The 16923-nt window shown below is 38.0% G+C and overlaps 2 protein-coding genes across 2 annotated transcripts; both read left to right on the top strand.

Annotated features, from left to right (window-relative positions):
- The first annotated feature begins 2284 nt into the window (after positions 1–2284).
- On the top strand, positions 2285–5501 carry LOC134668226 (uncharacterized). The gene is made up of 5 exons (XM_063525727.1): positions 2285–2400; positions 3324–3549; positions 4154–4305; positions 4578–4739; positions 5297–5501. The coding sequence occupies exons 1-5, from the start codon at positions 2304–2306 to the stop codon at positions 5470–5472; spliced, it is 813 nt and encodes a 270-aa protein (XP_063381797.1). The 5' UTR covers positions 2285–2303; the 3' UTR covers positions 5473–5501.
- A 4675-nt stretch (positions 5502–10176) lies between these two features.
- Positions 10177–15240, top strand: LOC134668330 (uncharacterized). The gene is made up of 2 exons (XM_063525811.1): positions 10177–10277; positions 14382–15240. The coding sequence occupies exons 1-2, from the start codon at positions 10177–10179 to the stop codon at positions 15238–15240; spliced, it is 960 nt and encodes a 319-aa protein (XP_063381881.1).
- The last annotated feature ends 1683 nt before the right edge of the window (positions 15241–16923 follow it).

The following is a 16923-nucleotide window of genomic DNA, read 5'->3' as shown; positions in this document are numbered from 1 at the left end:
AATTTTCAGTACTTTCATCATGTTGGCTGGAAGAATTGACTTTTAGGTGATAATTTTGAATGATAAATGTTTATTAGCGTTCATTTGGATTTTAGTTTGTAATGTTTTTATTTACAGTATATCCACGAATTATGTTGAATAATTTGTGTTTCATTCTGTAGAAAGTTTATTTAACCCTCGCCTCGTGCCTAAAATTCTCGCAACGCTCACGAGCAGTTAAAAACAACATTTTTGCCACCTTGTAAAACAAATAACTGTTATTAGGCACCTCTCCTAGACTTGCAGATTATAAAACAAAAAAAGTAAAGATAACACAACATATAAAGGCCTGGGTACACCGGCGAACGGCAGCGCAGATTATCGAAGTTGATTTTCTTCACGCAGCGGCATCGTGGAGGATTTTATGAGGGAAAATCCTCCACAGTACTCCGACGCTCTCCGGCGGTCAGTTTGGGACTTGGCATCTTGTTACCACGGAACCCTAAAACTTGCCTCGTAATAGTCGAAATGCAAATATCGGAGGCTCGTGGCTAGAGATGGGTAGAGGTGAGTAAATACTGAGTATTTACTCGGTATTTACTCAAAGCACCCGATAAATACCCGTATTTACTCATTTAGGTGGGTAAAAACGATTGCTTATAAAATATTCAAAAAGTGAGATTTAAGAACAAAATTGTCTTTTATTGAAGAGTGCTAACGTGTATTAACAATATCTATAAAATAAAAACCATAGAGGGCGCTTAATTTAGGAAAAAAAGGTAATTATTAGTGAGAGGCAAATTGTGATAACAATTTTGTTTTAAATAAGAATGTATTTACTTAAAAAATATGAGTACTTAAATTTTATCGATGTTCTAGATAAGTGCATGTCGCGCAAAAGTGCATGTTTACGCGGCACTTACGACCTTTTATTAAGGGTTTTTTTAAAGAAAACTCAAAAATGGCTCAACCGATGATGTTCAAAATATTGTTTTTTGTACTCTATTATACGGCTAATCTCCCGGTATGTTTTCATATTTTTTCTGAACTTTGGTTCGAAAGTTATAGAGAGATAAACAATATTTTGGCCTTTCGGAAAGGTTTTTTTCCAAAAATATTCAATTTATCCAAAAATGATCTTAGAAACATTCCAGTTATTTTTGAAGACCCATTTAATGACGTGCAACACGTTGGTGGTTTCTGAGATATTTTTTTGTGACAATTAGTTACATGTATGGAGTGCCCCTCTTAAAAATACATTTCTTACAATTTTGAGAACTTAATCCAGTAGCGGCTTACAAAATACACCTATATTTCAAATTTATATGCCCCTTTCAGCACTCTAAATAGTTTATACCCACCAATTTGGGTATAAACGAGTAAATACGGGTATATTGAGTAAATACTGAGTATTTACTCGGTATTTACCTGTGAGTATTTACTCACTACCCATCTCTACTCGTGGCATTAAGGTAACATTTGACGTTTCTGACAGACTAGTGATGTGACCATGTCGTTCTCTACGAGTCGAGCAAAGGAATCATATAATATATTGTGTATCTGACAATTCGTGTGAGACAATAAATAATGTTTCTAAATTTTAAGAAGTTATCCTGCGTCTTCTATACCTAGGAGCAAATCCACTTGATGTAAAAAATTAATATTTGGACTAACGTGACGCCGTGATGAGTAAAACAAGCATTAATATTTTGTAATATTGCAGTTACAGCGCTATTGCTGTTCTCATTGCTTTCAACTTCTAAATTCTAACGCCGCGATTCGGGAAATTAATTAGAGATTCACTAGATATGAAATAGTAAAGTTATGTGACGTTCCTCGGCTATAGGTACCTTACGGCGGGTGGCGCTTACGTCGCATAGCGCCGCAATAATATTGGAGCGATGTTAATAATAACCCGCCAACAGCCATAAGGTACCTTTTGCCGTGGGACGTCACATTTCTTTACTATATCGTATCTAGTTAATCTCTAATACATTTCCCGAATCGCGCCGTAAGGCCCTGAAGAATCGCGACACATCACGTAATAATGACGAAATCAATGACAATGTCGTACTGTTGACAATTATGTTTTTTTTTTCAATAGCGATTACACCTACAGGTATGTTAAAACTATGTATGTAAGTAATAGGTACCTAAGTATTAATTTGTTATTGTATCGTACCTGAGAAGACACTTGAAAAATGTGTCTCATCACTAGTGCCACCTAATTGTCACAAGCCACAAGTCTCCGATGTATGCCCAATGTTAAACGATTGATAAAAAAAATCTAGTGCCAGCAGGTATTTAAGGTCCAGGTTTCCAAAATGTCGTTTATTCTTATCACTGATTCGAATGTGAGAAACATGTTTGCATTACTATTAACCTTGTGTTCAGTGTTTATGATTGGCGACGCCTCATTTGGTAATTATTTTTTTATCTTTAAAAATATGTTATAATATTACATTTGTGGCTACTAGGGTTTCTGCTCGAGAATTCTCGAGGCGAGAAATCTCGAGAAATTTGTCCTTCGTCGAGACGGGAAATAAAATCTCAATGCCTCGAGAACTCGAGAAATAAATCTCTTGTGATAAGTAACAAGAAAACACGCGTATAAAGACGTGATGTGTCTTTACACTAGTGTATTTCTTTAAACAGTTAAATAAACTTAAAACATTTATTAGTTAACTAAGTTACTTATGAAAGGAAAATAACGTAAATGATCGTATATGATTCATATTTGCCGTGACTTATTTTTCAAAAGTGTATTTAATTAAAAAGACACGTCAAGATCGCTTATCTTCTTTCTAATGCAAAAAAAATTATTATAGTGCCATTTAATAATATAGGTAAATCAAAATAGCACAATATTAGCAGCTTCATTGTTACTTTGAGTACCTAAGTATTTATATTACTTAGAAAAACTTGAATATTCTTGCCTAATAAAATACCTTATTGTGGTTTGTTTACATTTTGCGAAATACCTAAAGAAATACACTATAGCATTAACATCGCCGGCACCTATAGTTATTTTTTTTGTTTGTTGTTGAATTTTGATTATATTGAGTGCAATTTATGGTAATTAAAAACTTTCCATTTGTTTGATTATTGAACTCACCTACGACTCCTATAGGTCTGACTTGTAATAAAGCAAAAAAATTAAATAACAAGGTGGTTTTTGAAACTTTCAAAATTTCTCGAGATACTCGAGAAACTCGAGAAATCGTGATCGAGAATTCCCGTGCCTCGAGAAATAAAAAAGGCCGAGAAACCAGAAACCCTAGTGGCTACCTATATTTTTTCTTTTATTGGTGTTGATTTAAATCTTAAATTGTATTTTTTTACAGTTGGCTCGCTAACTAAATGCAGTATGAGCGACAGTGAGTGCCATAAAAAACTGTACCAGTCGGTTATATCTGAGGTTGGCAAAGTGGGCGTGAAAGAATTGGGGATTCCCCCTATAGACCCTTTGGAGCTAAGGAATGTGTCCGTTTCCCTCCTAGGACTGCTCGATATCAGTTTGGAAGATGGAATAGTTAAAGGAGTGAAAGACTGCTTGTTCAATAACGTCACGTAAGCTACGATTTTTACTTTCCAGTATGAGCCAAAAAAATGCAGGTTTGCAATAGGGAATATTGTTACGCGAAACTCTGCGTAGGTGGCGCTACTGTCGCTATCTATCACAAGCTGGGGGTCAACCGCGAGGTAAGAGAGTCGAAGTTTCGTTGTCTAACCTCTCTATCACTCTTACACATTCGAGCGATAGAGAGGCGGATAGATTTCCCGGTAGGCCCTTGTTAACAAACCGCCTTGATGCATCGATGTCATATTTTATTGTCTGTGGAAATTTGTCAAAACAGTTTAATCCCAGTATGTATAAGTTACTCTATGAGTTTACTAGAGGCGGTAGTGCTGCACTCTGGCGGCAGAACATTGCAGTGATATCCCCTATTGGATCAATCCACACCTATTGCTGCTACCCCATACGACATATTCCCGTCCCATCTATATTTGTAATTACTATAACAGGTCAGACAAATAAAACGAACATCCTACTCTTCCAATAATACAAAGAAGAAGGCCTTAAGTAACAAGACGTTTTCTAAAATAATTTGTTGATTATAACTTCTTTCGGTAACTTTTCGCAGCATAAGAAATCCTTAATTACATTTTCTAGGACCGACATTCCCAATGGACACTTTTACTTGGATATGACATGCGACATCACGGTAAAAGGACATTACAAAGCTTTTTCCGCCAGCCCCTTAATCAAGACATTATTGGGAGGAGATTTTATCCGCGCTGATGGAATAGGAAAAGCCAGAGTAGGTAAGTTCTAAAATTGGTTTTGATGATACTAATTTCGAGTTAAATATTTGGTAGGTATATTTTTCCCCAGAGGAAGACTTGAGATATTGTAAATACGTAGTACGAGTGGTAGTAAATAATTCTCTGAATCAATTTCAATCGCGCTAATCTTGCTTTCAGCTTTGGGGTCAAACAACTGCGTTTTATGACCTTCTTTATTTAAACAAAATAGCTACGTATTGTAGCTACTATAAAAACTATTTGTACTGTAAATGAACGTATATTTATTTCAGAAAAACTTCACATGAATCTGGACTTCGCAATCTATGCCTACAAGGGTGATGACGGGGAAATCTATTTGACATCGAAATACGAACAAACAAAGTATGATTTTGAAATATTGGGGAAGCTCGTATTCGCTGCAAACAACATATTTATGGGAAAACAAGACATTAGTAAGTTCATATTTAATATATAAAAATTCTTTAGCCACAATGGCAAAAACGGAACCCTTATAGTTTCGTCCGTCTGTCCGTCCATCCGTATGTCTGTTGGCATTTTAGAGCCATTTTCCTCGAAACTCCGGGATAAAAAGATAAATTTTAATTAAATTTGGAACGTAGGTATTTTTACCATAGGTATCTTACTTAATCATGATATCAGTCAAGACGCTGCTGGATAGTTCTCCCAATGATCGACTTTATTTCTCAGCTGAGTCTTTATATATAAATTTGCCATCTATTTACTTAATATAGTCTGTCAAACCATTTCCGCCAGTGGAAAAAAGCGGAAAATTAAAAAAAAAATAAGCGAGAAGGTATTGTCCTATAAAACAAAGTTTTGTACGGTGCTCTAAAAATTGAATCTCGTGCCTTTTTCTACTGAGAAAGTTGTTTGACAGACTATAAATATTTTATTATAAACAAATGTTAGATAGGCACCTAACTGTTACTACTCTTTACCAGATCACTCAAGTTATTTTGTTTATTTTAATATCTGCACTTATTTCCAGGTGTCCTAGCAGTCAGTCTACTTAATCAAACCGCTAAAAGTCTGGCACCCTACGCTGGAAGAGCCTTCATGGATAAATCTGTAGAATTTGTGCACGCTTACTGTGGGAAATTCTTCGAAGCTGTACCAGCCAGATATTACATTAAAGAAGATCTTACTCCGTTCATAAAACAATAATTATCATCATAAAAAAATGTGTTTATTGCAAGATGTCAGAATATGAATATGTAACAATATTTTTATGAGAACACATATAATCTACCAATTAGAGCATGCAAAAGGTTCATCTCCTTCATCTCATCAGTAGGTACTTTAAATAGTTAAAATGTTTGTATTTATAACATAAATTTTATAAGAAAAAATATTTATAACATAATATTTAAAATTAAAAAAAAAATGTTTGTTGGAGTATCTTCTTTAAAGCAGCTTTGAATTCTGTTCCAAACATCATTTAGCGCAATTTGATAGATGATTGTAGGTACATATCTGTGGCCCTAGTGAAAAAGGGTACAAGTCTCGCGCAGCTTAGGTGTAAAAGGGCATAATAATAATAAAAAGTCCGGGACCCCATGGTCCCGAGATGTGGAAAGGACAAACAATAATAATAATAAATTTCATTTATTCAAGTAACATGACGCGTACAATTTGTTAGTATACAATATTATAAATTCTTATGTCTAATGTTAGTACAAACTTAACTACTTACACAAATTAAATATAATATGGGCAGCAAGAAACATGCTTCTCACAGCAGTGCCTCAAGTATGGACAGTCGAACCTGTCCGCGATAGAACGCAGGATGGGGTTGGGGCTGGCCCGCACCCGGCGCACCAGGGATGAGCATAAGTTTGGGCCGTTTTATCGTCTAAATAGTGTTTAGTTTTAAGTTTATAAAATACATATGTATGTTAGTCTGTAAGGTATTCGTAATATGGGCCTTGTTGCCTGAATTAAATTTCTAAATAAATAAAATAAGTGTTACTTGGAACTTACGTCCTTTTACAACTGCGTTGTCCGATACTTGTACCCTTATTCACTAGGGTCACAGATATTAATATTAGTATAATACCTACATCCTTTTACACGTGAACAGTCAGCAGCAGAAGTTGCTAAGCAGGCGAGGTGTTCAAATTTACCTTGGTACGCTCTTATTCTGTTAACAATAAAGTCGCATCAAGATCATTTTGAACACCTGGCCCGCTTAGCAACTACTGCTGCTGAATGTAGGTACGTACCATTGTCAACTTTGAGTCCTGAACTTATAACGGGTTTGTTTGTTTGACATGAAATTAAGAGGGTGTGTTTATGATGAAAATACAGTACTTCAAAATGTCAATAAGTATAACATTCAATGCGATATTTAAATAGCATTGTTTTATTGGAAAATTATTGAATGTTGCAAAATGCTCCTACGCCATTGTACATAGCAAAGTTACTAAAATCCGATCAAGTGACGTGAGAATAATGCTCCGTGACTACGATGGGACTTTACAAATAAAAACCAAATAAATATTTTGTATCATAGCAACTTATTTGACTTACAATAAGTAGCTATATTATCTTTATTTTTTTATAAATATTTTTTTGCATTTTGAACACATATTAACTCACATTTATAGACAGGTTTCGAGACGGGGTAAATAAAGGTAAGTACCTAATACTAATAAAATAAATTCGCGATAGACCCCTCTATAAATGTGAGTTTAATTTTTTTTATTAAATATATAGGTATATTACTATCAAGAGCAATAAAATGGATACAGTTTGATTAGAATCCACACGACCCTCTTGTAACTTTTCTATTAAAAATGTCGCTCAAAGTTTTTCACGCTGTGATGCCAGTTGCCATCATACGCCTGGGGGATTCTTTACAACCTGATAATGAGTACCTGCCTCTGCCTGTTACTGTCATTTATTACCAAGTGAATCGCTTCATGGAAACCAGTGTATGACCAGTGAGAATACTCATAGTTGCGGATTTCGAGGTCACATTTGAGGTATACTGAAAAGCCATACTCAGGTTTGGCCTCAGGCTTACTGGATGTAGGGTATATTAATTATAAGTAAGTAAATTATTAGGGGTAAAAATAATCGGATTTAATAAGTCAATAATTTCCTACTCTTAGACCAAGTGGGTCTTGGCCTCCCATAAGAATCACCAAGGAGTCACCAATTAAGGGTCTTGGTCTCACCAAGGAGGAGTTTTGGCCGAAGGGGCGGTTCCGCGGTCACCACGGTATAATAAGGATTACCTATTGTTTAAGTTACTAATTGTTTTGTTTAGGTGCATGATTCCATTAGTTAAGTGAGCGCTTCATTCGCCAACAAACTGGTTACAGTTTGGCGATATTGTAAATTTTGTTTATGAGCATGTACCTTTTGTGTAAATAAATTAAAAAAAAAAAACCAAGGAGTTACCAAGGGTCTTGGTCTCACAAAGGAGGAGTTTTGGCCGAAGGGTGTCAAGTTCCGGCGGTTCCGCGGCCGGCTCCCTGACACTGCGGGGTTGCGAACTGCATCGCAGCCATAATTGTGTTTTTAGTTTTAAGATATATTTTGTAATAATAATGTATGCTAGTTTTAAGGTATTTGTCTAAGGGCCAATAGTTGCCTGAAAATAAATGTTTTCATTTATAAGAGTTGGTGCCATTCTGGTCTAGTGCGATTTCCTCCCAGTTTTCTGTTTTGCCAGCAGGCACTGTTAACACAGGAGCGCCGTGATAGTATCTCGCCCACCAGATAGACTATCCGTCCCTCTCTAATTAAAACAGAAACAGAGGGGTAGGTGTGCGTGCGTGATACTCCCGCGGCGCACCTAAATATGCTAAGTCCACAGCGTAGACCAGTCAAATCTTACAAAAAAATCTCCTAAAAAAACAATGCGTGATGTAGTTCTGTATTTTTTATATATTGTTTGGAGTCCTTGGAGGAATGTGAGACTATGTTTTGCAAGCAAAAAAAAGTTGTGCTCTCTGTGTAATTTGCGAAAAACTGCAAAAATTTCAGACTTTTTTCAGAATTTACAGATTTATTGTAAAAGTATGGGTTTTTGGTCAAAACTTGCTATGTAATGTTGAAAGTATATTAAATTTGGAACAATTTAAGCCCATAAACAGCGCCGTATGTCAAATAGTTCTTGAAATATGGGGCTTTAAAAAAAGGGTATTTTTTTCCTTGGAATGAAATTACAAGTTTTTCCTATATTTTAAGACAAATATCAGCACAACCGCTCATGCTATGATATATATTGCAATGAATAAAGTTATAGCAAATTTAATTACCTTTCATTTAAGTGCTAGAAAAAGTCAGTAAGTCTTACAGTACTGAAGTTATCGTAAAAAAATGAAATTGCTATAATGGGGAAGGCAACTGATGTATTGTTTAAGGCATTGTCAAAATCCCTTCAAAAGGCAGTACCATCGTCGAGAACGCAATATACGATTATCTTTTACCGGTTTTCCCCGATAGCAGTAGAGCGACGTCGGAGATCAACCATTTTTAAAATGCACCCCTCTCTTAAGCACTTCAATTCAGTAATGAAATCAAGACACAATCTGAAGTTTGGCTTGTTTCTTGGCTCCATTTTTTGCTTGTAAGCCATAGATCCCACGATGCCGATTCCGATTTAACAATTTGTTATGATTTTGAAATTGTTTTCATACGACCGACCTTGACGGTAATAATTATAGTTCACGGCAATTGGCGTGGTGTTGGATAAACACACTGAAAGTCATGTCACTAGTATCTAGCTCGCGCTCGCTTATTGGTGCTCTTGAGTGAACTCTGAGTTGTGGTAATACAAGATCACGATAATATCCTAACCGTAACATAATGATTCATCAGAATCAGCTACCATTACCCACTCTAGGTAAACGTTTAGTTATAGGGCATGTATGTGACTCAGTCTTGTCATGTAACCAGTATATCAAAACTTCTTTAATGGTTTACCGAATTTACACAATAAATTACAAATTCATTTCCAATGGTTGTTAAGGCTGAAATGAACGTGGTGCTACTGCTAAGAGAGTTGTCAATCCACGGGTTGTAACTAGAAATACCTCTTTCACTAGTAGTATTTACTGTATAAAATAAATGTATTTATAGTAAAAAAATAAAAATAATTGGAAAGTAAATGGGTCAATTTATCAAAAGAAAACAAGTAATTGTGTGGTTTTATGAAACCACGATACAAGTGAAACTTTTTTCGGATTGTAGATATAGGCATTTAACTAAAAATATTCGGAAATTTATCGGATTTAGGGTGTGCAAAACGGATTTCTTAATCTTAACTTAATTAATATTCTCTTTAATTATCTTATAAAAGCTCGCCCAACGCCAATCACGCCAGTTACTCAACATGATGCTGTAGTTCATTATTAATATCGCTTATACGAGTCAAGGGCTAAAGAAACGGGTATGTAAGCTTACCGATATGAAACAAATGTATGCGATCCGCCCGGCTTGGCACATCATGTTAACACACACTTATCTATACTTTCCTACGTGTTTCGTTCAGTTCTTTTTCTATAAATGATTTGGTTTGTCAGTTTATACACCTATCTAGTAAAGACCAAGTAAAGACTAGTAGTAACAGGATATTGCCAGTTAAGACCCGTGGGTGAGTGGGTAATGGTAACTGATTCTGATGTATCAATTTGTTATGGTTAGGATTTTATCGTGATCTTGTATTACCATTACCACGACTCAGAGTACACTCAAGAGCACCAATAAGCGAGCGCAAGCTAGATACTAATGACATGACTTCCAGTAATTTCAGTGTGTTTCACCAACACCACGCCGATTACCGTGAACTATTGTCAAGGTCGGTCGTATTAAAACAAGTTCAAAACCATAACAAATTGTAAAATCAGAATTGGCATCATGAAATCTACGGCTACAACCAAAAAGTGGGGCCGAGAAACAAGCCAAACTACAGATTGTGTCTTGATTTCATTCTTCTTCTTGAATGAAGTGCTTAAGAGGTGAGTGGCGTGAGTGCATTTTAAAAATGGTTGATCTCCGACGTCGCTCTACTGCTATCGGGGAAAACCGGTAAAAGATAATCGTAGATTGCGTTCTAGACAATGGTACTGCCTTTTGAAGGGATTTTGATAATGCCTAAAACAATATATTAGTTGCCTTCCCCATTATAGCAATTTCATTTTTTTACGATAACTTCAGTACTGTAAGACTTACTGACTTTTTCTAGCACTTAAATGAAAGGTAATTAAATTTGCTATAACTTTCATTGCCATATATATCATAGCATGAGCGGTTGTGCCGATATTTGTCTTAAAATATAGGAATAACTTGTAATTTCATTCCAAGGAAAAAAATACCCTTTTTTTAAAGCCCCATATCTCAAGAACTATTTGACATACGGCGCTGTTTATGGGCTTAAATTGTTCCAAATTTAATATTCTTTCAACATTACATAGCAAGTTTTGACCAAAAACCCATAGTTTTATGATGAAACTGTAAAATCTGAAAAAAGTCCGAAATTTTTGCAGTTTTTCGCAAATTACGCAGAGAGCACAACTTTTTTTTGCTTGCAAAACATAGTCTCACATTCCTCTAAGGACTATAAACAATATACAAAAAATACAGAACTACATCACGCATTGTTTTTTTATTGTAAGATTTGACCGGTGTAAGCGGTACTTGGGGCAAGCATAATGGTCATCGACCTATAGGACGTCCGAGAGGATGCCAGCTCTCGAAATGTCCTAGCTGACTTGAACTCTCCGATAACGTGTGGCTCGGACACAAAGTCCAACTGCCATCTTCTCTACCAACAAAAGTAACATTAATTTTATCAATTAGGTATGTACTAGCGGTCCCAGTGAACTTCGTAGGTACCGCCAGTCGATGATTAACCCACAAGTTCGAATCTTTACCAACAAAGTTGTTCCAATACAATAGTTATTCTGCTAAAATATATATAAATCAATATAAGATAGATTTTGGAAAAAAGATTTCGTAGCGAGTTGTATCAACACCTGTGACAGACTGGGATACTGGTGGAATTACTCTCTAACCAAATAAGAACTCGAATCTGATTAGTGTTTAAGAAAGCCTGTAATGATATTTAAGATATTAAGCTCTAAGCCTGCCTACCTTGATACCCTATTGCTTTTGAGCTTCAATCTTATAAACAAAGTTCTGTTAGTTTATGGATGAACTCGAAAGTTAAAGTTTGGCTGTGGAGTGTGGAGGGCACCCATCATAAGGAAAGTACTTTATGTAAGCCAAAATATAATAATTATAAAATTAAAGTCAGTTGCGAATGGCTGTACTTTGTATTTCCTGAGTACGTGGATAAGATCCTAATCGTTCACGCTCCGTATTGTAGCGTAGTTATATCTCTATCACTCTTCCATATTAGTGCGATAGATACAGTTTGCGTTTCGTTCGCTACCGAGCGTTAATGATTGGCATCTTGTCTACGCACCCTGTTGCCATTGAGAAACATCGGAAACGAGCGAACCCTATATCTCACAAGTTACCACCCGTGAACAGTTAATTGGTGAGACGTTAATTAGAGCGTTCACCGATCTATGAGATAAATAGTCACGTATCTAGTACAAAGCAAGCTGTAATCCTACATACGAACAAATAACTAAAAGATTTAATAATGTGAAAAGAAACAGTATTTTGTTACGTAATGAAAATTATGCTAATACATTTAATTATCTGGAACTTGCAATGTATGCATAAATTATACCTTTCTAACGAGTGTACATACTAAATACATATTTACGAACATATTTGACATTACTTAATAATCTATCTATCTATCTATATATATATATATACATATAATAAAGCTGTAGAGGGTAGAAAGTCTGTACATGGAAGATATTTGAAAAAAAGTTGGCTGGGGATACTTAGAATCGATAACAGAACACGTTCCAACAGTTTTTAGAATTTTTGTCTGTTTATCTGTTTATCTGTTTGTCTGTTTATTTGAACGCGCATCACGTGAAAACGGCTGAACGGATTTTGATGCAAACTTTACTAATCTGTCGAGAAAATCTCCGGCCAGGTTATAGGCTATAAAAATTCAACCCTTAAAAGGGGGGGTAGTCACAACACTCGCTTGATTTAAGTTTGCTCCTGAATCTTATGGCGCTACTTAGGAAGGAGGGGCAAACTTTTTTCAAATATGTGCTACCACTATTGAGTACCCTGGTAAACTAACAGATGGCGCTGAATTTAATACTTACTGACATGAATAGCCAGATAGCCACCGAGGAAGGTTTTTGCCAAATTAGATTTAGATGAGGGGGTACGGACATCAACAAATTAAATTGAATAATTATGTCGATTTAATAATATACAACAAAATTAAACGACAGTAAATTAATTACCCCTCATTGTACAGTGACTTCTTTTTCACGACTACCCAAAAAAGAGAGAGAGAGAGTGTGTATTGTGTTTTCAGCGTTCGTGTTTGTATGTAGGTATATATTTATTTATCTGGGTTTCACTCTCTCTCACTCTTTTGCGGTTCGACGTTAGGTCTTAAACGAGGCCTTCTGCCTTACGGCAAAGTTGATCTTCTGCCTTAATTACACTTGGGCGTGGATCCAAGCTTTCCTCTTTCGCAGCTGGGCCTACTGCCTTGCTCACACTTCGCCAATTCAATTCTCTTGGTCAATTCCAAGCTCTGCTTTCTTGCATCTTTTATGCATGAAAACAACCTCGCTGAAACCCTTAAATATCGAGCCCTATGCGAAGCTAGGCTGATAGAAAACTGTCCCATCCCTTCTTTGTATGAAATCCTGGATTCGCGCCTGGTTGGGACTAAAAGTAAAATTGCGTTTTTTATATCGAAAAATTTTCGCGCTCGCTTCGCTCGCGTTTTTAATTACTTTCTAAGGTATGATAAAGGTGACATTCGGGTGGCGACTGCAGCAGCATTACTCTGTTGCAACGTTACTGTCATTTTCGTCATAAAATGATGTGACCGAGTTCCATACTAAAAGTAAAAATGTACAACTGTCTATCATATTGCGTTTTTTATATCGAAAAATTTTCGCGCTCGCTTCGCTCGCGTTTTCAATCACTTTCTAAGATATGATAAAGGTGACATTCGGGTGGCGACTGCAGCAGCATTAGGTACTCTGTTGCAACATTACTGCTGCGGCACTGTCAATTTTCGAGATAAAATTGTGTAACTGATTTCCATTCTCAGCTGTAATGCGGCAATGAACTTCACTCAATTTACCAAAAAAAAACGCTTCGGCGCCCTCGTACTAAAAGAATCTGGCGTAGCCCGACAACGTGGCGCGCTGCACGCGGTCCAAAGCCAGGCGACTTCGACTTTGTCATACTAAAAGAGACGTACGTGACACGCTGTATGGTTACCAAAGCCGGGCGCCTTCGGCGCCCTCATACTAAAAGTCAGGCGTAGACCGACGTACGTGACACGCTGTACGCGTTCCAAAAACGGACGCCTCCGGCGCCCTCATACTCAGAGCGTCGGGCGTAACGTACACGTTTCAAAGCTGGGCGTCTTCGGCGCCCTCATACTAAAAGAGTCGGGCGCAGACCAACGTACGTGACACGCTGTACGCTTGCCAAAGTTGGGCGCCGAAGGCACCCTCATACTCAAAGCATCGGGCTAAGCCCGACGCACGTGGCGCGCTGAATGCGGTCCAAAGCTAGGCGACTTCGACTTTCTCATACTAAAAGAGTCGGGCGTAGTCGGACTACTACAAATCGCGCTCTAAAAAGTATGAAACAATAAGATAGAATTATTTTAAGAAATTATCATGCAGGAAATTATAAATGTTATAATTTTTTGAATAAAAAAATACAGCGTAATGTAATTTACTATTTTTTATATATTTTGCAGCTTACTGACACAAACCGAATTCCACGCGGGCGGAGCCGCGGGCACAGCTAGTAAATAATAAAGTTGTCTAGTCATATGCCTTATGGGAATATAGTTCAGAGCCGGAAACCGCTACCAACTTTTAATATGTTGTTGGGCATGGCATTGGGTCTCCAAAACTGCCGGGAGACGGCGGCGCCGGCCATCTACTTCAGCGGAATGACGTCATCACAGCGCGGGACAACAGGGACAACACACCCATTAAAACCAGTGACTCGGGGAATGCGAGTGCTGACGTCCAGGCGCCGTCACCTGCTGAGCGGCAGCACGAAAACGTCGCGGAGGAGTTGCGCCTGTTTCGCAGTGAGTTTAGGGCTGCCAGAGACGACATTGCAGGCCTCAGGCATGAAGTGGCGGAGCTGCGCGAGCTCATAACGGGATATCAGGCGCGCTTCGAGGCAGTGGAGGAGAGGGTGAAGGCACTGGAGGAGCAGTCGCAAGAACGCGCGTCGGGCGGGGCAGACTACAATGAGCTGGCGGGTACTGTGGCAGCGCTGAAGCAGGAGCTGTCCGACCGCGACCAGGATCTGCTCTTAAGTGACCTGGAGATAGCGGGAGTTCCTGAGCACCCAAATGAGAACCCTTCACATCTGACGAGTCTGATCGCGCAGAAACTTGGGGTCAGCCTGGACGAGCGCGACGTCGTATTTGCCGAGAGAGTCGGTCCGAGGAGGCTGGTGCCAGCGGCATCGGGGACCGGTGGTGAGGCGTCATCTGAGGCTGTGGCGGGGCGTGCGCGCCCGCGGCCGCTAGTGGTCCGGCTCGCGCGCCGCGGGATCCGCGGCGAGTTGCTGCGTGCCGCGCGGACGCGCCGCGGGGTCGACACGTCCGGTTTCGGCTTGCCGGGAGAAGCCAGGCGGTTCTACGTCAATGAGCGGTTGACGAGGCTAAACCGGTCCTTGTTGTATAGCGCTCGTCAGGAGTGCAAGCGATTGGAGTGGCGTTATTCCTGGACCAAGGATGGGCGCGTCTACGTACGTCGAAAGAGTGGGGACGCAGCGCACCGGATAAAATCTGAGGACGATATAGGAAAGGTTTTTGGGTAGAATTGGGTTTGTTGTACTATGACTCAATAAAAGTTGCGGCTATGTGTTTCTTAATTTTAATAACTATGTGTATTATATATAAGTTTGTGGTACATGTATATCTTAGCCAAGTATCACTTATCGATGTATCGCTACAAATGCAGTATATTTATTTTATTAGCCTTTATATTCATTGTCATAAATTTTCCTGTGTCGGCTGTTCATGCAAAGCTTATCATACAAGTATGGTTGTTAAATGTCAGAAAAATGAATTTAGATATCACACACACTAAGAAACGCTTAAAAATAGGTTTATTTAACGCAGGTTCTCTAGGCACAAACCATGATAATATTGTTTCAGCATGTATCCGACAAGACTTTGATATTTTAGCTATAAATGAGACGTGGCTGAGAGAGGGTGAAGAAGGGCGAGCACCAGTAATACCTGACTACAAGCTGAGGCACAAACCGCGCCCGCCAGGGACTCGTTCTCGTGGCGGAGGCGTGGGTTTCTATATCAAACGAGGAGTCAGTGCTCGCACTTTATCTCACCCAGTTGACCCTAAACAAAGCTTAGTGGAACAAATGTGGGTTGCATTGACCCTTAACGGAAAGAAGCTAGTAGTGGGGACAGCGTATCGACCTCCATGGATGAATACCGACCTATTTTTTGATGCCATTTCCGACACAATTAGTTTTTTACACAATTATGATAATATTATTTTATTAGGAGATTTTAATATTAATTTATTTGTACATACTGACACAAAATTTCAAATATTTCATAACTTTTTAACAAGTTTCAGCCTGAACCAATTGATAACAGAGCCTACACACTTCACTGACACAAGCCAGACACTGCTTGATGTGGTGTGCACAGATCTACAAGCTAGAAACATTAACATTGAGCACCTTGGATCTGTACACGGTCATTGTCTAATAACTTGCGAGTTTTTCATTAAGCGTGACAAGCCCAAGCCATACACCACCACATATAGGCCCATAAAAAATATAGAACTTAATTTTTATGAAAAGGATTTGCAAGAAATGTGTTGGAATTTGCTGCCCATTATGAATGCAAATGAAATTGCAAATGCTTTCAGTAAAAACCTACAAATATTATTTGACTTACATGCACCTACCAAGTCCATTGTAATTAAGGCTCCCCGCCCACCGTGGATCACTGACACGATCCAGTTAATGATGAAACTGCGTGATGGAGCAGCAGCAGAGTATCATAAAAACAAGACAAGTGCTAAGCAAATGTACTATAAAGAGTTAAAATCTACAGTAAATAAAGCCCTATATAATGAGAAAGTAGCGTATTTTAAATATAATATTAATAATAAAATAAAAAACCCTAAGGTTTTATGGAAGAATCTTAAATCTACATTAATCCCTAAAAATGACCCTGATTTACCATCCTGCTTTAATGACCCTGATGCAATAAATATACATTTTCTAAACCTGCCGTGTACTGCACAAACATCTATTTCACAGTTGACCTATTTTGAATTTGACAGATTTAATTATTCAGTATTTAAGCTGCAGCCAGTCAGCCCCGATATGGTTCTTACAATAATTAAAGGCTTGAAATCAAATGCTATGGGCTGTGATGGCATAAATCTAGATATGATCATGATGACATTACCTAACAGTTTGGACATAATAACAAAATTGATAAATGCTTCTATTCTAACTTCT

The sequence above is a fragment of the Cydia fagiglandana genome, chromosome 10 (genome assembly GCF_963556715.1).
Source record: "Cydia fagiglandana chromosome 10, ilCydFagi1.1, whole genome shotgun sequence".
Classification (NCBI taxonomy): Eukaryota; Metazoa; Arthropoda; class Insecta; order Lepidoptera; family Tortricidae; genus Cydia; species Cydia fagiglandana.
This window is presented reverse-complemented; position numbering and strand designations above follow the sequence as displayed.

Coding starts and splice junctions, on each gene's coding strand:
- LOC134668226 (XM_063525727.1), top strand. CDS start 2,304: ATGTCGTTTATTCTTATCACTGATTCGAATGTGAGAAACATGTTTGCA. Junction 3,550..4,153: donor TGCTTGTTCAATAACGTCAC/GTAAGCTACGAT, acceptor TACATTTTCTAG/GACCGACATTCCCAATGGAC. Junction 4,306..4,577: donor AATAGGAAAAGCCAGAGTAG/GTAAGTTCTAAA, acceptor TATTTATTTCAG/AAAAACTTCACATGAATCTG.
- LOC134668330 (XM_063525811.1), top strand. CDS start 10,177: ATGAAATCTACGGCTACAACCAAAAAGTGGGGCCGAGAAACAAGCCAA. Junction 10,278..14,381: donor TTGAATGAAGTGCTTAAGAG/GTGAGTGGCGTG, acceptor GCGGGACAACAG/GGACAACACACCCATTAAAA.